General features: G+C 35.7%; 1 protein-coding gene across 4 annotated transcripts in view; it reads right to left on the bottom strand.

Annotated features, from left to right (window-relative positions):
- The window catches only part of LOC123564401 (uncharacterized), a 105,360-nt gene that overhangs the window by 10,894 nt on the left and 70,095 nt on the right, over positions 1 to 24,371 (bottom strand). For all 4 annotated transcript variants that reach the window (XM_053537039.1, XM_053537040.1, XM_053537041.1 and 1 more), the window contains 15 exons: positions 20,618 to 20,773; positions 19,891 to 20,037; positions 19,498 to 19,600; positions 18,616 to 18,845; positions 14,415 to 14,660; positions 13,987 to 14,135; positions 12,128 to 12,245; positions 10,504 to 10,687; positions 10,002 to 10,126; positions 8,122 to 8,358; positions 7,388 to 7,558; positions 6,794 to 6,951; positions 4,719 to 5,433; positions 1,927 to 2,056; positions 820 to 1,043 (listed from right to left, as the gene is read on the bottom strand). In XM_053537039.1, the coding sequence (XP_053393014.1) occupies positions 820 to 1,043; positions 1,927 to 2,056; positions 4,719 to 5,433; positions 6,794 to 6,951; positions 7,388 to 7,558; positions 8,122 to 8,358; positions 10,002 to 10,126; positions 10,504 to 10,687; positions 12,128 to 12,245; positions 13,987 to 14,135; positions 14,415 to 14,660; positions 18,616 to 18,845; positions 19,498 to 19,600; positions 19,891 to 20,037; positions 20,618 to 20,773 (3,093 nt within the window). The remainder of the gene's footprint in view (positions 1 to 819; positions 1,044 to 1,926; positions 2,057 to 4,718; positions 5,434 to 6,793; positions 6,952 to 7,387; positions 7,559 to 8,121; positions 8,359 to 10,001; positions 10,127 to 10,503; positions 10,688 to 12,127; positions 12,246 to 13,986; positions 14,136 to 14,414; positions 14,661 to 18,615; positions 18,846 to 19,497; positions 19,601 to 19,890; positions 20,038 to 20,617; positions 20,774 to 24,371) is intronic.

The following is a 24,371-nucleotide window of genomic DNA, read 5'->3' as shown; positions in this document are numbered from 1 at the left end:
ATATGATATATTATTCAAGTTAAACTAATGGGAAATTTGCACTGGACATTTATGTGAGGTATAATAATAAAGCATGTCTGCCAGAAAATTATAAGATAATATTGCAAACAGCGATGATCATTCTTTTACGTAGTTTTCGTTTAAAAATTTCCATTTTGCCCACAAGACAACAAGAACGTAATGTTTTCTCTTCTAGGGGAAGACAGACAGAAATATCATTGCAGAATATATTTCCTTCTGGGTATGTATTGAAGTTTGGTGTGGCATTTATTTATTCAAAGACTAGATAGGATCTGTCGAAAGAATATTATATCTTTAACTTATAAAATGTTGTAATATACCATAAAACTAGTGGAGCTCGAAATAAAATTTACAAAAATCAACTTATAATAATCCATTTCCAGTTATCATAGGGTAAGGCGGCAAACTATTATCAATGTAATAACTATGTAGAATACTGTTAGAGCTCTATATTTAGTATTTGCAATATATAACCAATATATAATATGTGCGACTGGAATACGTTTTCATATAAACGACCCTATTTCGTCTTAACTTCTAACTGACACAAAGACTAAACAAAATTACATCTTTGGTGTATTATGTAATTTTCGCTTTTCGAAATATAGACGTTAACATATCTGTAATTGAATTTCATAAATTTCTGAACACCTGACATCGTCTACTAGCGTCAGATAATAATCAAAAGTATTACCAATACTTACAAAAAAAACTGAAAAGGCATGATGTTATCAAAACAAGCAAATACATTGCCATAAATATATGATTAAACGTTTTAAAAGCTGCAAAAAGACCTACCTCTGACGTAAATTGAAATAGTTGTTCAACGTGATTTTTTAAATAGAAAGATCGTGGATCTCTACTTTCGTAGCTGATTGTGTACACCATGTATAAGAGCGCACTATACACAACCAGTTGAGAGACGATCTTCAACAGTTGATGATTGCGTATGCGTTTTACTTTGTTCTTTTCCAATGTCGCTTTACTTGGATTCGCAGGTTTATACAGTACACTGTTGAATTCTGTAGTTAAAGAACGCCTGATATGAAGATATATTGAAATAATATTTTTGTACAGTCATCTGTAAATATTGTTAAATCATATGCAAGTAGGAGTAAAATATAAGACGTACATTTTGTATTTAATTTGCATAATGCATTTGTTGACAATATGGCTGCCACATATTTTGCTAAAAATATGAAATATATCTATATCTTATTACATCTTATTTTCGATAATGGCCTTTTCATACATTTGGAAAAGCTTTGAATATTGATTACCCTGAAGGAACTTTAAAAATGGTCAGATATATTCCGACAACATTGTTTCTTTCTTCTGCTACAACATATTACAAAAGTATTACAAAGTTCTAGCATCTATCAAATGATTGTGCACTTCATTTTAGAACAAAAGTAGGGATTGTTTATCAGGAAAAAGCGTATGTCTCCCACCACTAAATACACAGCCATTTTAAAATGCCATAAATTAAGGGCCGTAGCTCCAGTAGAACCATAACATTCCAGCGATACACAAAACTAGGCTTTGCACTGGTCACTGAGTAAGTTTGACTATCATTTAACCTGAAAATGCTGCTGATATGCACAACTACGCTTCAAACAGCTCACTCGTGATGTTTGGTGACGTGTAAACTCATATCAAAAGCCATAACTCCGTAGAAAATCAATGACCCGAACATGCCGAAAATATGCGCAATTAGGCTTGCCAAAATCACCATATGTATTGCAGCAGTTGCACAGACAATGTAAAATAATCAAGGGCCATAACTCCACTGAAAATCACCGAAGCAGAACATACCGAAAATATGTACATCATGGCTTGGTACTGATTAACTATATAAGGCTCCCACTAAATGTGAAACACAGTGAAACACATAATGAAACGTACGTGGTCCAATGGTAAGTGTAGCAGAATTATATTTAGTTATTTCTTCTAGCCTGTCGATGTCTACATAAGGTTCCAGCGGTTCGTAAGCCCTTTGACACATCAGCGAGTAGATTAATATTATTATCATTATCTGGAAAAGAACGGAAGTTCACTTCATTCATTAAAATTGTTAACAATTAATTGTTTTTTTTGCAGATTAATTTTCGTTGTTAGATCTCAGCGTACAATAACATTACAGAGCAAGAACAAACAAGTTAGTTTTCCACGTGAAAGATTATTCTGGCTTCACATGCTTTATCAATATCTGTGACCGAGCGTATATTCATGATTTCTGATCAGAATGTGTGTTTTAGCAACTTATTTCAATCAATGTGATAGAATTTCAGTGGTTTATGTAATGATCGCAAATATAAAACCTTGAATTGGTAGTCCTTACTGAACAGTCAGATAGATACACATACATGCATATATATATCTACATCATAAAATACAGATTTTGAAAGAGAAAGGAAATTATCAGTTCGTTCCGCTTCCTTAAGTATGATTATACCAGTTCATAGATATATCTACATATGTCAAAAAGATGTAAACTACCATTACCCATATACCAAAATACATGATGATGAAATGGAAATCAAATGACCAAATATCCTAACCGTCATATATATATTATTAAATTCCGTATTCTCTAATGAAATTTACATTCCTTTTCTAATGTTTCTGGTTACGACATACCTTTACTTATTTAGGTATTTTTCTGAAAATATTTTCCACAGCCCAATACACGCATTAAATAATAATTATTGTGCAAGTATTTAATTGTGTAAATCAGCAATATTAAAGTGTAACTAAAACAGAAAAACACAAAATCTCCTGTAATTCCTGATTGCGATGTGTAATCCACAGAAGTATAGACATATTTATAATACATGTTTTTTAAACAATTTAGATACAAACAAATCTAAATACTTGCAGACAAAACATAAATGCATTTGACCAAGATGGTAACCAGCTGCTTGAAAATATCAAAATCTATTGAATGGGGAATAAGATGAAACTGGAAGGCACCTAATTTTCTCTACTGCAGTATAACATAATGAACTGGTATCTGTCAATGGTGTATAAACAATATTGTACTATATATACAATATGTTATACCAAAACACTTGGATTAAAAGTTGTATAAATAAAAACCTACAGTTGATTTCATATGGCATTTTAGGCCGATTATCAAAAAAGGTATATATATATAAGTTATTTGTAGTATCAACAAAGAGAAATTAATCCTAAAAACAAATTCTATATAATACAATCCACAAGAAAATCTTAACCAGGTAGAGTTAGGTCAAAATACACCTAAAAGTTGGATGTAACATGCATGTTGTACCACAGAAAACTGGTCTCGATTTTTCCTTACGGCTAGTAATAAATGAGTTACAATATAATCTATTTATAGTAAAAACAAAGGGACATAATTCTAAAAACAAAGGTGCCTAATGGTGGTGAACATTTGTGCCAAGTTACATCAAAATCCCTCCATGCATGAAGAACAAATGCTCCGGACAAAGTCATTCTTGAATTTGACCTTTGACCTCTAAGTGTGACCTTGGCCTTAGACCTAGAGACCTGATACTTGCGCATAACAATCCGTCTCATGGTAGTGAACATTTATGCCAAGTAACATCAAAATCCCTCCATGCATGAAGAAGAAATGTTCCGGACAAAGTCATTCTTGTATCTGACCTTTGGCCTCTCTGTGTGACCTTGACCTTAGACCTAAGGACCAGGTTCTTGCGCATGACACTCCGTCTCATGGTGGTAAACATTTGTGCCAAGTAATATTAAAATCCCTTTAAGGATTCTTGAGTTACAGACGGGACAGGAAAAAAGCCCTTTTGGCCTTTGACTTCCAAGTGTGACCTTGACCTTGCAGCTAAGGGCCCGGGCTTTGAGCATGACACATTGTCTCATCATTGGGAATATTTGTGTCAAGTAATATTAAAATCCTGTTTTGAATGACAAAGTTATAGACAGGACAAGAAAAAAAGTCCCGTTGACCTTTGATCTTAAAGTTTGACCTTGACCTTTAGGCTAGGGTTCTGGGTGTTGCGCATGACACATTGTCTCATCCTGTGGAACATTTATGCCAAGTAATATTAAGATCCCTTGATTGATGACAGAGTTCTGGACCGGACAGGAAAAAAACGTATTGACGTTTGTCCTCCAATTGTGACCTTGACCTTTAAGCCAGTGGTCCGAGATTTGCGCATGACACGTCGTCTCATCATAGGGAACAATTGTGCCAAGTGATATTAAAATCCCTTAATGAATGACAGAGTTATGGACCGGACATGAAACAGACCCTGTTCATGCCACGTTAACATTTGACTGCCAAGTGTGGCCTTGAACTTTGAGCTAGGGGTCTGAAAGTTGTTCATGACACATTTTCTTATTATTAGGTATATTTCTGCAAAGTAATATGAAAATCCCTTCATGGATGGCAGAGTTATGGACCGGACAGGAAGAAAGCCCTGTTGAACTTTGACCTCCAATTGTGACCTTCACCTTTAAGCTAGAGGTCCGGGTTTTGTGCATGACATGTCGTCTCATCATGGGGAACATTTGTGCCAAGAAATATTAAAATCCCTTCATGGATGACAGAGTTATGGACCGGACAGTAAATCGCGGACGGACGGAATGACGGACTGACAGAATGACGGACGGACGGAAAAGCGCATTCCTATAGTCCCCGAAACTGGTTATATTCTGTAAAGATATATACTCCTACATACCTTTACACCTTCAATCAGAAGAACTGATGTTAGAAAGGAAACGAACACTGCAGTCATCCATTCTTCTGACTTTATAAGTTCCCAATCAGCACTGAACGACACTAAGAGAAATGTTGCAAGAAAAACTGCCATTGCAAGGATAGTCCAACCGATGTAGACACAGAAATGGGGCAGGAAAAAATAGTCATGCTCTAAGGCTTCCTCTGCCGGAGGCCAATATCTTTTTGCAAGTACCGAACTGTCTAATTTCAATTTTTCATTAACTTTTCGATACGCTTTGCATATAGCCGAATCAATGTTTTGGCTATTTTCAGCGGCTTCAGCATTTCTAAAAAAGATCGATACGATGATAATGATAACGGAAGATACAGTCACTGATATCAATGCCGCTTTGAAGTTTTCAATCGAGAATCTGAATGGACCGATAACTGCTTGATTTATGAGGGTATTTTCATCTGGGATCTCCACAATCATCGTGCAAATAATCATTGTTAGATAGACAAGACCGAGAAGGCAGGAGAGGCGTTGAACTCTTGTAAAGTTACTCCTTATCGGACGCAAGGCTACAGACAGCCAATGATGATGCTCTGCAATGGTGTATGCGATCATGTCCTGATAAGAACGGACTTCTTCATAGCGTTGTGCATTGAGCACACGGTCAACACGGGTATCACCGCTGTCGTAGTCGAACCACTGGTTACAAACAAATGTGTATCTACAAAAACAGTGTTGTATATTTAATCATTCTGATCAATGTAGTATTTTGTAAATTTGGTAAATACAATAAAATCATGCTTCTAGACATATAGTTACAAATGTTGAAAATACAGAAATGTGTAAATTGTCATTGGTATAAACTTATTGACATAAAAGTTTGATATTTACCTCCGAAAGATACAAAATAAATCTTTCGGAAGAAGTATACGGTCTTAAATGCTGTTAGTACAATGAAAACAAGAGCTGTCTCCATAGGATGACACATGCCCCCGATGGCACTTTGAATGAATAGTTATGGCCGATGTTAGAGTTTCGGACCTTTGACCTACAAAGCTGGGTCTTGCGCACGACACGTCGTCCTACTGTGTCACACATTCATGCGTAGTTATTTTAAAATCCATGCATGAATGACAAAGATATGGACCGGACACGCCCATCAATGCACTATCATGAAAAATGACCTTTAACGTTTAAGTGTGACCTTGACCTTTGAGCTACGGACCTGGGTCTTGCGTGCGACACGTCGTCTTACTGTGGTACACATTCATGCCAAGTTATTTGAAAATCCATCCATGGATGACAAAGATATGGACCGGACAGGCCCATCAATGCACTATCTTTTAACGTCTAAGTGTGACCTTGACCTTTGAGCTACGGACCTGTGTCTTGCACGCGACACGTCGTCTTACTGTGGTACACATTCGTGCCAAGTTATTTCAAAATCCATCCATCGATGACAAAGACATGGACCGGACACGCCCATCAATGCACTATCCTTTAATGTCTAAGTGTGACCTTGACCTTTGAGCTACGGACCTGGGTCTTGCGCGCGACACGTCGTCTTACTGTGGTACACATTCATGCCAAGTTATTTGAAAATCCATCCATCGATGACAAAGATATGGACCGGACACGAAAATTGCGGACAGACTGACAGACCGACAGACCGACAGACGGTTCAAAAACTATATGCCTCCCTTCGGGGGCATAAAAATATCAACAGTTTACAAACATGTACAGTTTTATTTCATTTACTACTGGGTCCATTTCTTTTGCTACTTCACAATTTCAGATACACTTGATATTAGTTTCTTTGGATATAATTGTTCTATCCAACTGTGAACTAGTAGCTATAAATGAATACTAAGTTAGTACCACAAATTTTACTAATGTTGACTCAGGCCAGATATATCTGTGTTATCAAAGTTAAGGTAGATCTATATTTCGTAGTGTGTGTTTACTTCTACAAGATGTTCTACATTACAATTTACTTTTCATACACTGAACATCTGTGTTGTATGTACACCGATTTCGTAAGTGAACACATTCGCTTGAAATAAGTTATTTGCTCCACTGACCTCATTCCATTTTTTAGGTCTGTAACATTGACTTTGTTAAGGTACCACGAGGAGTCATTTCCGCCAGAATCGTCGTGCCATATTCGTAAACATATCAGCTCACCTAGGTATTTCCGGGTACTCATCACAAAAGTACGTATACTTCCACGCTCAAAGCCCTAGGTAAACCAATTTTTAAAGACCATAATTATTAGTATGGACTAAAATAGTTTTACAATTAATAAATGGACCCATAAATGCATGAAAGCAATAACAGCTGGTGACATAATGTAAAACTTAACTAGGATCTTGTTAACCTTGGGAAATATACAGCCTTAAAGACGTAACTGTGGGGAACGATGAGAACAATCTACTCTTGAATGTCTACACTCGTGTAAAATTGAAGTCGGTTTCAGTAGACTCAGCAGATTTCAGAGTTCTAAATAATATAACTACTCAGTGCGTAGTGGTATATTATTATGTTAAAGACACGTTTTTAAACACAATGGCATTACATAATAAAAATACTAAAATAATAAAGTATAATTTAAGTTTATTTAAACGACATAGTGTAATAACATTCATTGCAATGGAAAATAATAGAAATGAGCTTACAATATGACTGTCATCGTCCATAATCCTTATATTTGTATCACCGTCTTCTCCAACGAGGACAAAACCAATTTTTGACCCTGTTCCTGCCCCAGTTCGTAGACCCGTGAATACACGGACAATATAGAAATAGCTATCAGCAATATCATTGTCAATCATCAAAGAATAGGACCACTAAAAATTACAAAAATAAAATTATAGATATAATAATTATGCGAATTAGTAAAATGAGTCAACAAACATTGCATGAAAAAGATCATAATTTTTTTTTCGTTTTAGTAATAACTTGATTTAAATGATTAATTCGATAAGACAATCCTCAGGAAGCAAATAACTCAACTCAGCAAAATAACAGAATAGACTCGGTTTCATTGAGTTTGCTTTCGAGAGGTAATGGTAACGCTTCAAGCCTTTTACCAACGGCTTAATTGCACAAACTGTTCAGCCTGATTTGATACTGCCATGACTGTTGAAAATGTTAAACAGTATCAACAAACGTAAATGAGGTAAAATAACAAACAAACTTTTATGACTGCCTGTACCATTAGACCACTTATTTAATTAAACTCTAAATGGTTTCTACTAGATCAGTTTTGTTTATTGCTTACGCATTCAAATAGATGTGACTTGGAATACACACAGTTCAAAACGATTCTAAATTATCATTTACACGAAGACAAAACCAGTTACAAATTCCAGCTTTTACAACCCTGTCCGCCAAACACATGGAAAAATACCTTATACTGATCCTTTAAATCCTCCCTCCATGCCCATATCACAAGAACTATATAAACACACACTGTTGCTATCATCATACCGATAACTGGTGAACGCCCTATAGCATCGCTTAGAGAATCGAGAGTTTTAAAGTCAACCTTGTTGTATGGTACATAAAAAGTAGTGCCAACTGTCATAGTATCATTTGTATTCTGACACGTGCAGTAAGTCACTGAGCGGGTACTGGAAAGCGACACCTAAAACACAAACCGACAGTTCATTTCAAAGTTTTATTTGGTTGCTTTTATAATACGAAAACTTAACGACGTATTTGGCAATCTATCTATCTGAGGTAAACTATTCTCAAAATTAGGCATTTTCAATAGCAGTCATTTATTCTATATTGTATTCATGATACACACATAATTAAGGAAAAATGCAATGCTCCAAATTAACTTTAGTGTACTAGTACTGGGATGATTCCAATTTCTTTCCGCAATGCCTATATCCTATATCCCAATGTAAAAAGTTAGCAAAAACCGCATGATATGACCTGTCTATCTGAATAATAACTCAAACAATAAAAGCCAATGTCATTCCTCCGACTAGGCAAATATTTCATGTAAATGGTGACGAAGACGCGGAATATGCTGAGTTTATAATTTTTTGTTCCTACATTAGCTGGGGAGAGGGGGGGGGGGGTTAAACTGTGCAAACTAGGAATACTATGTCCAGTTTTTATGCAATAGGCATAGCATACACTCTGCAATTCCTTACATGTTCTTCAGCATGCTGTTAAGTTTAAGTGGTTAAAGAAACTTTACTGAATGGAGATATTTTGTGTAGTAAAAAAAAACATGTATGATTCTCGTCTATCTCTTGCAGTGGTATTGTAGTAATGGATTCCTTTGAGATAATGGAGTAAGCATCGTAGATGTAAGTTCTTATACAGTACACTTTCACACAGAATCTTCTATTTCTATATGCAGTCTCAATAAAATCCATTCAGAAGTTAAATGCGTTATGTCTTGTACAAGTAAATTTGATAAAATTTACATAAAAATGTAAGCAGGGTAGAGTTATGGCTTATATACACTGTATTCCCCCTAAATGACATCTGTCGTTGCTGGAAATATAACAGAATCCCTTTCATAATATAGAGTTCTACTAAGTACAAGAATATATTGACTTAATTTAATAAATCGAAGTAATTCAAAATGTAAGCATCAGGCAGAAAAATCATTTTACACTGGTTTTCCCTCAATATTCTCAAACAAACAAATGATTTTTACACTGCTCTTAAAATTAATGGCCTCTGTCATTGTGTGAACTTTAGATTAAATCCTATTTACAGTTGTGTAGATATGCTCCGGAGAAACGTGTTAGTATCAAACACAAAGGGAGATAATTCACAAGGTAAGCAAGGTAGAATTAAGTTTCGTTCTCGTACACTGCAATTTTTGTCAATGGTCTCAGTCATTGCGTGAAGTTTTAACAATATCCATTCAAATGTTTTAATTTGTTCCATGAAAACGGGTACGAAGAATTCATAGAATCTGATATTGATCAAAATGAAAGCAAGATAAAGCAATAGGTTTTGCATAACACACTTCTGTCAATACATTAGGTTTTAACAAAATCCCTTCAGTAGTTTTAGAACTATGCTCCGGTGTAAAATTGTAACGGAAGGGAAGTGCGCAGGCACGGACGTATCATATCATCTCTTCGCCTTTCGGCGTGTGCGGTTGGGTGATAAATTATTTGTGGCCAATTAACAGTAGCAATAATTATAATTACAGTTCACAGATGAAAATCTTTTTGCGATATGGATCTGACAAAATTCACAGCCTTTACATTAATTAATAAGCCATGGCTCGAAATAGTCCGGTAGTTTCGTTACCTCGCACACGTCCTTGTCCCAGAAGTAATCCTCTGATCCACTTTTTTGTCTCCATGCCAAACAATTAACACTTGTCACATTGGCGCAGAACTTTCTTGTCAGCAGGGACAAATCCCCAGAATTTTCTACAAAATATATATTACATTACAACTGCCTCATAAAGTTGACCCTTTCATAATGAGAAAACCTAGTTTGCTGGTTATCAAAGCATAATCAGTCAAAACAAACAGACACGAAATACAATAAAGGTTCACAACTAATAATAAAACATGCATGGGCTACACCATGTCAAAACACAGAAAACCATACAAAATAATTTCTCCTGAGTCCTGTTACAATGTTTAAAAGACAGGGATACCATGTCCAAATTCATATACTGAATATCATCCAACTAATCTCAAAATACATCCAACATTTAGCGATCACTGACGAAACGCTTCGTATTTATATCCCTTTACATACATGTGGTGTATGAAACAGCACTGACGTTGCAAGTACGTACCAAGCAATGGTCTTAATGCAATCCAGATTTTTCCTGTCTCCGAGTATTCACTTGACCTTATACGTAATTTGTAACCATCTTCCAAGGTCCATGTATCGTCATTCTTTATCATCTCTGTTGAATACTGATATTTATCTTCGGAAATCTTTGGCTTTTCGTCCTTGTTGAAATACAGCTCGTAAATCTTGATATAAGAAAAGAGTCAAAAGTTAGTTAGTATTAATGATCTTTTTGTACATGAAATAAAACATTAATAGATTATATCATCAAATAAACGTTAATTAAATACGAAAAATCACCCGTCAACCGCACAGTTCATGTCATTTAAATTGTTCACGAACTCTGATAAAACCAAGTGATTGAAATATTAATTTAAAATAGGTAATTGTAAAGACAATGCAACATCATTGTTTCATACATCAAAGTATTGAATTGTATTGGAAGATCCTTTGAAAGCATAGAACACAAACAAGCAAAACAAACAGAAGACTCAGTTTGTTCACTCTGTTAATGAGAGGTATTGAAATGTGCAACACCCTCAGGCCTTTTAGCGCTGGCAGCAGCGGAATTCTATTACTGTAAAATTAAATGTACTGCATGATCTCAAAGGACCAGAAAAAAACTAGAGCCATCACTGAAGAAGATGAATGTACTCCTGCACGCATGCACAAATGCACAACTGGGGTTGGTACTGATCACTAATGTGAAGATTCATTAAACTGTGTGCAAGGTTTTAGGAGATTAGACGCGCACAAGATTGAATATGCAGACTCTATGTATATAGTATACTAACAAAACCAAAGTTCCATAACTCTGCAGAATATTTTTCAAAAAAACCTAACATGCACTATGCATAAGTAAGGTTGGTACTGATCCATTGTGTGAAGTTTCATTAAATTGTGTGCAATGATTCGGGAGATTAGGCGCGCACAAGATTGCATATGCAGACTATGTATATAGCATAGTAACAAAAAACAAAGTCCCATAACTTTGCAGAATATTTTTCTAAAAGAGCGTAACATTCACCATGCCCAACTAGGGTGGTACTGATCACTTGTGTGAAGTTTCATTGAAGTGTGCGCAAGGGTTCAGGAGATTTGGTGCGCACACGATTACATATGCAGACTGTATTTATATAGTAAAGTAACAAAAACCAAAGTCCCGTGATCTGCATTTTTTTCTGAAAGAACCTAACATGCACCATGCAAAACTACTGTTGCTACTGATCACTTGTAAATTGTGTCAAAGGGATGAGGAGAGTTGGTGCGCACAAGATTGTGTCTACGGACAGACGGACGGACCGACAGACAACCTCAAACCAGTATACCCCCTTTACAACTTCGTTGTTCGGGGGTACAACAACAACAACACTGAATCTAAATATTGGGAAACTTTTAACAGCCGCAACACGGCCCTTAAAAAACGTAGTTATGATATTTGATATAATTTATAGGAACCAAGCAATAAACAGCAGACTCTGCTCATCAGAGGTTGAAATGCTCTTAAATTTTCAACACCCCTCACGTCCCCTAGCACTGGCGTACGCATAAGCGAAATTATGTTATGGTGAAATTGAATGTACTGGACAGAAAATATAACATCACAGGGTTTTAACATTTCTGACCAGGTCACTTGTATTAGGTCTAACAAATATGAGAAAATCATCTTCTGCATGTTGCCTATCAAACAGAATGTAAATCATCTTGTCTGGATCATCTTCTTCGTATGTTGGATCCTGGTCTCTGAAATATAGAACATTATGTTAGTGAGTGTCATACTGGTCTTTAATATAAACGTATTCGCTGAGCAGAAATAGATATATACGTTCACACTGAATTTCATAGTATGCATTACCTATAGTCATGTTATTGTCAAAAATGCAGTTGATAGCACCTTAGGTAATGAACACGACAGACCGTATCACGAAAATTCTTACATTGAAGCATGGTTCTCGAACAGTATTGATATACACAAGTAATAGAACTTTCATAGTGTTTCATTTTTCATGTCAGACAGTCTCAACACATTGTAAAATTGTAGAGATAGTACCTAAGTTTTTCAAAACATAGGTATGAAGTGAAAAGGGTTTGAAATGAAGACACATGTACATATATTTCTCAAAAATAGATATATTAACAATATTTTAACCAGAAGCGTAGAGTTATGAGCATTTAATATTTTCATGTAAAAGAAAATTTTGTGATCAAGGAAATGTAACTCTTCTTGGACCTGGAGAGCAGAAACATCAAAGGGACATAATATAGCAAATATTTTCTACTTGGGTACATTTGATTTAACATTCAACTGTGATCTGGATTTCTAAATAATGATCCGTGATACTGTGTGCCTAAAATATAGAACAACTGGAACAGTCCTTTAACAGCAAAAGATGCTGTAGCAGAATTAAAATTGTTAAGCTCTAACTGGGACTCGAACCCAGGACCTCTCACACCTAAGGCAGACACTCTACCACTTCTCTATAACAGCAGTAGCTATAGCCAGGCAGTTTAAGTGCACCGATTACACTACGTGAACTGGAACAGTTTTTTGACAATAACAAATAATCGGCCGACTCCGGATTAACGGCGTATTTGCTTCGTTACCTAACGGCAATTTTCGTGTAAAGAAAAAATATAATCTAATGCTGCAAACGTTTAAATCGGTCAAAACTGCCCAAATTTCTCTGACGTGTTTTTTAGAGTATGAAGTTACTAACTGGTAGTACCAGTGAAATATAACTTACAGTGAATCATATATATTTGCCTTTTTAGCAGCTGGCGAACGGCAAAGACAGTGGGCTTTGTTCTAAGATAAGCAATTATTTTACCAATTTTGACAGGATATCAATTGATAGGAAATTACAGTTACAAATTAAATACCTTTCTGCAACACATGGAGTCATTTGCATTCACTGTCAATCAGTTTTATGACTAAGATCGACGATCATTCATTCATTCATTCAAATAATTTATAGAGTCGGTTGTTTACATTTTCAATCGTAACCGGTGCTCTTGTAAAAACCACTTTTTTTTGAAAAATTGAAGAATGCGAAGAGCTATGGTACGGTCTCTAAAAATTGTTTCTTAACATATCTGTAAAATATTTAAGGATGATCTTTTTCGGTTAACAAAGACATTTTATCTGTTTTTCGAAAAGTCAATTTAATTACACCAATTTATTTCAGTTCGACTTTGATGAAAGCTTATAGCTTCTTTGAATAACTTTCGAATCCGCTTCCAGGAAAATCCAGTACTGATACAGTCATATGAGAAGGTATGGTCGTGATCCCAGTCGGGTTCTAACCCACGTCCTCCGGGTTGGGCGGCCGACACCTTAATCACTAAACCGCCACTCCTCTTAAAGTCAGATTCTTTACTTACAGGCATAGCAGTGATCCTCGTCCAGTCAGATAGATAATGACTATATGACCTTACTTGTTGGTATGAAATTAAATCAAACAAATACCAAAGTTGAAAAACTTACATACAGCTTGCCTCTATCTCGTTTTCCAACCTATAGGTGATTTTCTCACTTGTAAGTCTAGCCCCATCAATTTCAAACACCGGTACATATGAAGTTATTCGATCAGCAAACTGGCCCCAGAAATAGGGATTTTCTTTGAACACTACTGTCTGAAATAATAAAATGAAATTGTTCAAGCTTTGATGTTATTTCATTGATTATTGCAGATTGTATCCTTCTGGTTGGTTACACGCCTGTGCAATAACCTTTTCTTGATTTCTTTCTTTAAAATTATATTCTAGTAAAATGTCGGAATATTGGAGCAATTACAAAGATTCTTACTGGTCGCAAATTTGAGTGTTCGTCTACTATATTCTAGTTTACAATCCTGTTGTCCGCTGCTCGTTTTAAAACATGTATTTGCATTACTTATGTATAATAAAACTAACCCTTAGCGTTATTTCGCTTGAATTACAAGCCTCAGGGTTATCTTCAACTAATTCATTTAGTTCTAAGGCAACACGAGGGCGTTCGATGTTCTGTCCAACTAAAGAATATGCTGGTTTGATCTCCACGGAAATGTAGACAAAGTCATTCTCAAGTTTTATTTCTTCCTGTCCGAGCACTAACATTTTCCCCAAAACATATGTTAGATTTCGTAATGCGTATGTCAAGTCTGGTAGAGCCCTCTTCGACTGAAGTATAAATTTATACAATAATCATTAAAAGACATTCATTCTTAGGCGTGTTAGTTAAATTCTGCATTACTTCCATCTGGATCGAATGTACTATCGGTAAAATAAGACCACAAACTTGATCTTGTCTTGGGATTTCAGTCACACCGGCACAATTTAGGTCAAGCATCTGATGGTTAGGAAAGGATCCAGGTGCCCGATCCGGACATTATTTCAGGCATGAGCAAGTATCTGAATTATCCTCCAGAGCGAGGTAAACCTAATCATGGAACAGAACAAGTGCAAAGGCGTAATTGTGCGTCTTATTCAGAAAAGAATTAAGAAAGTTTTTCTCAATGAATATATTTTGAAATTGGACAAAAGTAAAGTTATTACAACATCCCCATTTTTATGCCCCCCTTCGAAGAAGGAGGGGTATATTGTTTTGCAGATGTCGGTCGGTCGGTCGGTCTGTTGTTGTCGGTCGGTAGGTCGTTCGGAATGTAGACCAATCCGTTTGCGGATGATAACTCAAGAACGCTTGGGCCTAAGATCATAAAAGTTGATAAGGAGGTTGGCCATCACCAGCAGATGATCCCTATTAATTTTGAGGTCTGTATGTCAAAGGTCAAGGTCACAGTGATCCTGAATAGTTAGACGGTTTCCGGATGATAACTCAATAACACTTGGGCTTAGGATCATAAAAGTTGATAGGGAGGTTGGTCATGAACAGCAAATGCCCCCTATTGATTTTGAGGTCAGTATGTTAAAGGGCAAGGTCACATTGACCCTGAACAGTTAAATGGTTTCCGGATGATATCTCAAGAACGCTTAGGCCTAGGGTCATGAAAGTTTATAGGGAGGTTGGTCATGACCAGCAGATGACCCCTATTGATTTTGAGGTCAGTATGTCAAAGGTCAAGGTCACAGTGACCAGGAACAGGAAAATAGTTTCCGGGCAATAACTCAAGAACGGTTGGGCCTAGTATCAGGAAAATTGATAATGAGGTTGGTTATGTCCAGCAGATGACCTCTATTGATTTTGAGGTCACTAGGTCAAAGGTCAAGGTCACACTGGCCAGGAACAGTTAAACGGTTTCTGATCTTTTTATCCAAAACCACAGGGCCTAGGGCTTTGATATTTGGTATGTAGCAAAATCTAGTGGTCCTCTACCAAGATTGTTCAGATTATTTCCCTGGGGTCAAATATGGCCCCACCCCGGGGGTCACATGGTTTATATAGAATTATATTCGAAAAAAACTTTGAAAAACCTCTTGTCCAAAACTACAGGGCCTAGGGCTTTGATATTTTGTATATGACATCATCTAGTGGTCCTCTACTAAGATTGTTCAAATTATTCGCCTAGGGTCAAATATGGCTCCGCCCTGGGGGTCACATGGTTTATATAGACTTATATAGGGAAAAACTTTGAAAATCTTCTTGACCAAACATCAAAGACTATGGCTTTGATATTTGTAATGTGTAGCATCATCTAGTGGTTCGCTACCAAGTTTGTTCAAATTATCCCTCTAGGGTCAAATATGGCCCCGCCCCGGGAGTCACATGGTTCATAAAGACTTGTATAGGCAAAAAACTTAGTGTCTTCATGTCCATAACCTACATCATTCAAATTTGGACCACATGTATAGTCTTGAGTGGCAAGATGAAGCTTGACATGAGTTGACCTTGATATTGACCTAGTGACCTATTTTTACATTTCTGTAGCTACAGCCTTCAAATTTGGACCACATGCATAGGTTTGTGTACCGAAACAAACTTTGACCTTGTTATTGACCTAGTGACCTACTTTCATTCTGAAGTTACAGACTTCAAATTTGAACCACAAGCATAGTTTTGTGTACCGAAATGAACTTTTATCTTGAGATTGACCTAGTAACCTACTTTCACATTTCTGAAGGTACAGGCTTCAAATTTGGACCATATGCATAGTTTTGTGTACCAAAATAAAATTTGACCTTGATTTTGACCTAGTGACCTACTTTCACATTTATCCAGCTACAGCCTTCAAATCTGAACCCCATGCATAGTTTTGTTTACCAAAATGAACTTTGATCTTGAGATTGACCTAGTGACCTACTTTTACATTTCTGAAGCTACAGCTTCAAATTTTGACCGCATGCATATTTTTGTGTTCTGAATTGAAATTTGACATTGAATTTTACCTATTACCTACTTTCACACTTCTCACGCTACAGCCTCCAAATTTGAAGCACGTGCATAGTTCTGTCTACCGAAATGAACTTTGACCTTGAAATTGATCTAGTGACCTACTTTCACATTTCTCAAGCCACAGCTTTCAAATTTGGACCACATGCACATGTTTTGTACAGATGTGAAATTTGACCTTGATTTTGACCTTGAGCTAGTCTTGAAATTTGGAACATTCAAAAATGGCTCAGTGGTGGGCGCCAAGATCACTCTGTGATGTTTTGTTAGGTTAATAGGTTAAAGGTCAAGGTCAGATTGAACCAGAACGGTAGAACTTTTGTTTAAAGTGAGCATATAATTCTGTTCCTTGAGCAATTACTGAATGCATCAAGGGGGCCATTTCGTGTTCGACGAGCTCTTGTCCAAATTAATACACTAATTTCCAAATTAACACACTACTTCACTGACCAAAGCACTGCAGATCATAATCTTTAACAGTTGCTTATGGAATGATCACAGCTTTTGGCCAATTTCATTCATTTTTTCGTTGAATTTAACGTCACACTGACACAACCATAGGTCATACGGACTTACTAGTGAAGGGCAAGTTATTTGAAGTCAGCGGCCTTAACCACTTGGCCATGGAGGTCCTCTTTTCCAGATTGAAGTAACTTATTTATTTCTTGTCAAAATAGTCTAAATAAAACAGATTTAAGATATAATTTTTACGAGGTTACCATTTCTTGGTTGTCGTGACCTTTTTTCTTTATTTGTTTTTAAAGGACCCATTATTTACGTACATCAATTGCGTGACTATTTTTAGAAAGTCGCCGCTCACTGCGTTTACTTAAGAAAACTCGATTACAGTGCTTAATGTACAGCGCCAGCTAAGTTAGTTCTGGAGAATTTGACTAGATCTTTTTTTATTGATATATAATTTGTTTTTGAAACTGATGTGGGAGAAGCGGTCTTTATTGAAGACATGGCAAATTATCAATATTGAAATCTTGAAAAATTAACTTCATTGAATAACAGACCTTATTATAATTTCCTTGCTAAACGGTTCGGACGATCCTGTATTATTCTTAAGCATACCTACATCTTTTTGTTATACCACAGTCACACATACGGCGCGGATAGCTACGTCTAGCTACGAATTGGTACGGATTGATACGGGTTACTACTTTACGGTACGGCTCAGGTACGGATTGATACGGATCGATACGGATTACTACGTTTCTATCCGTGGCCAGGCGTAGCTATCCGCGCCGTATGTGTGACTGGGGTATTATTGTGTGTATTCCTGTTATATGTAAACTCAAGTGTTAAGATATTTGGAACTTAGTTGGTACTAAGTATTATACTGTGCAACATTAAATCGTTAGAAATATAGTGTGCAGCAATATATCGTTAGAAGATTTAATCAATGTTATACTATGACAGAAGAAGTTTACGACTTGATGTTATGCATCCATTTTTTATTGTAGATTATAAGCTTAGTGCCGAGAAGTATGTGCAATTTCTTCAGAGGCGATGTTGCGGACTTTATAAGCAACTATTATTCTTCAAAAGAACAATTTCGTATTTCTTGATACAAAGCGAATAAAACAGTATTGAAATGATAAAAGTGTGTTCTTTAGTCTTAGTGAAATAAAAAATATCGTCGTTACACGACGGACGTGACAAATTGTGTGCCTCCGTTTTGGTATACATTTTTGTACATGTACAGATGACGTTTTTGAAGCTATAACAATCACTCAAAAGAATGGTTACTCAGAAAAGAATGGTAACTCAGTGAATACGTACTGCTTCTGACTTGATGTATTTCTGAAGATAATATTTCTGTAACTGCTTCTGTGCAAGAAACGTCTGTTCTTGAAGACTTAATGGTGCATTTAGAACCTCTTCTGTTGTCTTAAACACGCTGATGTATTCAAGGTATTTTCTCATTTCATCTACGGTTGGATCTTGTGGAAGATTTGGTGTTAAAACCGTTTGTAAAATTGCCAACTGATTCCGAATTACGTCAAGCACACCTAGACAAATCAAGGTAGACGAATATTATGCGAACAAACACCTATACACATATATTATGTAAGATACATTTTGTAATTTAAAATGTCTTCTTTTGCGTATCTATGAAGAAGAAAATACCACGAAACAAGATTAAAATAATAATGTTAGTACTCTGACGACCACGTAAAACTAATCATGTTTCCATGTAGAATCGTCGTCGTAGTGCCTGCTGCAGCTGAAGTGTGTTAAAATATATGGCACATACAAGGAAGTGCACTATGAAACCAATTCGACCCTCTAATGGCCCTGACCTTGCGTATGAAATCCGGGCTCCACCTACCCAGGGTTATGACAACATATTAAACGAGATGAAGAAGCAAACAAATATAAATCAAACAGTAAAGTAAAATATTTTGTCTTAGCCTGGACTTTGAAGATGCTCACACAAATAATAAGCAACACATCTCCACAATATATGGATTGCTTTTGGAGAATGCACAGAATGTCTGCATTGAGTACATTGCGACCGTCATTTTTCCTAATTCCGTCACCGTGAGAAGGCATTGGTAATTTCCGGCATAACACATGCTTAGAAACAATGAAATATACGCCAGATTACATGTAGCTAAAGTGCCAACTTATGCAATTTATTGTATTTCAGTTACAACATACCAAGAGCAGCAGCTAACAGTTGTTCAGTGTGCGGAAAAACGCGGTCGTCTGAAATGTGAGCTAAATTTCTAGCCAAAATGTTTGAAACTTCTGCATTCAGTATCTGAAAATGAAATGTCATTTAACTATTTACAAAATCGCACATTGTCAGTAGAGACCCAATATAAATGTGAAATCAACAATTTTGTAGAAGCCTGTCGTGTATTATGATATTGGGTGAGTGTTTTTGTATATACAGCCCTTTAACTGATTATCAAATACTTTTAAATTTGTTCTTGTTTTAGCACAAGTATTGAAAGCAATTTTTTTTTGTCCTGATCTGACTACAACTTTTCCGACCTTATAACACATGATAATGTCAAAAGCTAAATAGTAATTCTCGGGAATACTTACCGCAGCTGTGACGTTTGAATAGTCAGTTACTGCTGTAGATTCATTTAGAGCTAGACTTATAGTTTCTATAGCAACCAGTGTCATTCTTTTTGTCGGCGGCCATGTGAAGACGCAAGCATGCAGCATGTATGCATGTTTCTCGCCAACCTAGAGAATTTAATATTAATACAATAATTAGGGCGCGTAATTGTGATAAAATAAATAACATTTTACGCCAGTCATTTCCTCCCGCTTGATTTTTTAAACTGTCTTCAAACCTACAAATACAACAAATGTACTTATATTTTATAATTGCTCAATGAACAAAAGATTTTCTTTGATCTATGAATTAACATAATTTTTTTGTCTTTACTCGCCGAGCCGTTACTGCAAAATCATAGAGTACATGCCTATTTTACTGTTAAGTTTTCTTTGTTTTACATGAGATTTTTCTTTGATGACTGAATTTGCTGTTTATTCACTCTATGTATATCGAGGACTGAGAGTTAGGTTTTGTGTGTTTAACTAGTTCAATTTTTTAAGTGGTGTTTCTACTACAACCTATTCTAACTCGTTGTCCCGCAGTGTTCACTTTGTCCTTGTTATCTAAGGCTATTTATTTCTTTTACATTGTCTACGAATTTTGAAATCATGTCTTTTATGTTCGCATCTACACTTCTTGCTCTTTAATGTGGTTGCGTTTTTTGAGCATAGCTATTAATATTTAATCTTTTTTATAGTCTTTTACCTGTATGAGATAATCCGTTGTCTTTGTATCGACCACTTCTACAATGATTTTCCAGTAATCTTGCCAACCGAGTAATGTTTCGTCTTCAGTTCTAACGTACCCAAGAGACAAAAGATCTTCTGGTGACAATATAATGCCAGAGGATGTATTCAGGGCCTGTGAAGAACAATCAAATCATATTAATCCAATGAATATGTGTCATCGACAAGGACATTCTCAACTTACATGCACTTTTAAGGAATAAAAATCTACAACTGTAATAGAAAAAAATATCTTGCAACATCATTACTACAAACTTGTCAAATCTTAGATATACATAAATCAGGTAAATGAATTTTATTTATAAAAAAAGTAAAACTTTTAAGGTTTCTTTTAGCTAACAGCAACACTATGATAACTTTTTCTAAGATTATGATAAATTAAATGACAAAATACAGTGCACCAATTAAATGCTTACATATTATAATTCTAAACAATAAAATATTGCTATACACGAAGACCTCGTGTATAGCAGAATATAAAATTATTTAGATTTGAAATGGCAAATACATCTTACTGACAATGTTATTTCTTCAACTGATTATATTGAAATGTTGAAATACATATATAGCAAGGAAGCGAAAATGAAATACTTTTTTACCTGCATTCGATATAATATGTGTAATACTGATACAAACATACTTGTAAAAAGGAATGTATGTTTAAATAATAAAAGGTAGACATTTGTTTTCAAATAAAAACTCCAAGTAGGCACTTTATTTATATTTTAGATATATGTGTAGTTAACTGCATGGAACTTCAAATATGAAAATATAATGAAAGGGTCATTTTTAAAAAACGGACAAATTTCACAATTATATGTTAATAAAGCTACTTATGGAAAGAAAAATAAGTATCTACTGCCAATGTTTATGCGTTAAAGTATGGTACAAGGAAAACATTTTGAGCTACTGTTCAGTGTATGACTGTGTTATCCTGCTTTGCATGTAACATACTAGGTAGATTATTTTTCACCTGCACTTCATATATATATATATATATATATATATATATTTCAACTGGAATGCAACAATTGTATGGTATGGCAAGGAAGAAAAATAATTACGTTGTGAGAACAGTACGTAAGTAGTTAAAAGTCTATTGTATGATCCATTTGCTGAAAGGCAACTAAAAAACTTTGCGCTGATAAAAGGACTTATCCAAAGCTATGCATTTATCTGCCCGATATCAACCATGAATTCTTCACTGTGTCATTTTTACGTTTATTCAATAAAGTCATAGCTTGCAGAGTATTGTATGTTTACAACTCTCAAGTTTGAGCAGTCAACTGCACTTGGAAAGACGGCCCCAGCTTGTCTAGTTCTAGTCTAACAAATTCAGCCAGGCGTATCTGTTGTAAAACTAAATTTACCAAAACATGTTTTGCATCACGCTTCTTAAGCCTATATTCGTGTATTCTCTATGTCAAAATTGAACAAAGCGCAACAATTTGACTTACGTTTGAGAGCCTAGCGAAAATCGCACAAGCAAAGGTGAATGAGATATACTAAACATTTAAAGCAATGCCAAATAAACAGCTCTAGATTTCATCCTAAATACTTTTAAAATCCTCCACCGTCCAAATTTTAGATATTAAACACGTATGCATAAACGATGGATAGCCAGATTATGTATCAAAATTGACTACACAGTAAAATCAATTGCAGCTGCATATGCTTTCTTCAACTTGCCGTATAAGCTTAAGTTTAGAAAGACAGAAAACTTTTTTTTCTCTATATAAGTATGAAATTTCAACAAGTACGAAGAACATAATTTCAACTTATGACCGTTACTAAAGCATACGTTGCAACATATGCACTGCATTCCCAGGGAAAATCCATGCAGTATATAATAGAATGAGGGCACTGCATCGCCTGGGGAAATCCATGCAACATGTGAAGGAAAAGACTATTCTTTGCAAGCATTGCGCTGCACTGTTAAGCTATTGCAAAATGAGATGTCCGTACATATACGAAAGCATGTGTTACAGAGACAGAAGCAGTTAATCATCGGTGTCATAAAGCACACGGCATGGTATAGTACCTTGAAAACAATTTATATGATAATGTAGAACCATACACAACAAGAGCTCCGCGAAACGGGTCTTTATACGAGAGTAAAAGTTCTAGATCAGATGAGGAGGATGTAAAAATTAAAAAGTTCTTTTGGTTAGGGTTTAAAGTGGGCAAATACTATAAAGGACTTAATTTCAAATAATGACCGTAACACTTTAAAGTATACGTTGCAATACTACACTATATTGCCAGGGAAAATCCAAGCAGTTTATGATAGAATAAGGGCACTGTATCGCCTGTAGAAATCTAAGTAGCTTATGACGGAAATAACCATATTTCGATTGCATCGCGCTGCACTTAATTATTAAGCCATTGCAAAATTATGTGTCCGCACGTGTTACAGAGACAGAAGAAGTTAACTATCGGTGACTGTTACTATGTGATAAAGCAAACGACATGGTATAGTAACTTGAAAACAATGTATATAATAATGTAGAACCATTCATAACAATGCTCCGCAAAGCGGATCTATATACGCCCGAAGATATCTAGATAATAGAAGGGGAAGTAAAACCTTTTTTCTTAGTTGTGGGTTAAGGTTTTTTTGTGCGGAAGCAGTGTCTGATGACTTAGGTACAAGAAACTTAAAGTTACTTTTTTCTTTTAGGATGGTTGGGATGAATTTTAATGTGTATGTTCGTAGCCAGGGAAAGAGAGTGTAATGTGAATTGTTGCAATCCTCAAATCGGATAAAACTGACCTATGAACTCAATTCGGGACCATGACCTTTTACCTTACAACCAAGAGCATGCGGTCAATTTGTGACCTTGACCTTTGACTTAATAACCAAGTTAATGCGCTCTTCACATACCTACATGTCAAGTTTGAAGTAAGTTCCTTAAACACGGAATATGAAAGACAAATTAGACCTTCAAGCTCCATTTGTGACCTTGTCCTTTAGCCTACTGACCTGGTTCATTAAATCTGCACATTGTCTAATCGCAAACTACCCATATGCCAAGTTTGAAAGCAATACCTTAAGTAGTTATAATGTTATGCTCCGGGCACGAGTCATGAGGGACAAATTTGATCTTTGAATTCCATATGTGCCCTTTGACCTACTCAACTGGTTTATGCATTTTGCATATTGTCTTATCACCCCCCACATGTATGCCGAATTTTAAGTCAATACTTTAAATGGTTATAGAGTTCCGCTCCGGACTTAAACATGGCGGACAGACGGACAGACGCACGTGCCATAACATAATACGTCCGTTGTTTACAGGCGGTCGTCTAAAATCATTAAAAAGAAATATACAGCATGAATGAAATCAATAGTTACTGAGTCTAGTTTTGTCCCAGTCACCTGGTCAAGAAAATATTACCTTTTATTACATTATTCCCGATATAAAAACTTGCTTAAGACTTTTCCCCCGCTCTGCATTTCACTAAGAAAAATCGATTCGACGCATACTTATTAAATCATACATGATAAATAAATGTGTAAAATATTATGACATATTCTTAGCTAGTTAAAAAGGCCTAGCATGACGAAGTTAAATGTCTAAAATTATTTGATATGCATAAAAAAGTTGAAACTTTATGGCATATGATCTCAGTCAGAAAACTAGTAGCAAATGTACAAAGGTTTGCTTTTCAGAAACACTAATTTTGAGATAATATAAATCTGATTGTAAATA

This window comes from Mercenaria mercenaria, chromosome 2, assembly GCF_021730395.1.
Source record: "Mercenaria mercenaria strain notata chromosome 2, MADL_Memer_1, whole genome shotgun sequence".
NCBI lineage: Eukaryota > Metazoa > Mollusca > Bivalvia > Venerida > Veneridae > Mercenaria > Mercenaria mercenaria.
This window is presented reverse-complemented; position numbering and strand designations above follow the sequence as displayed.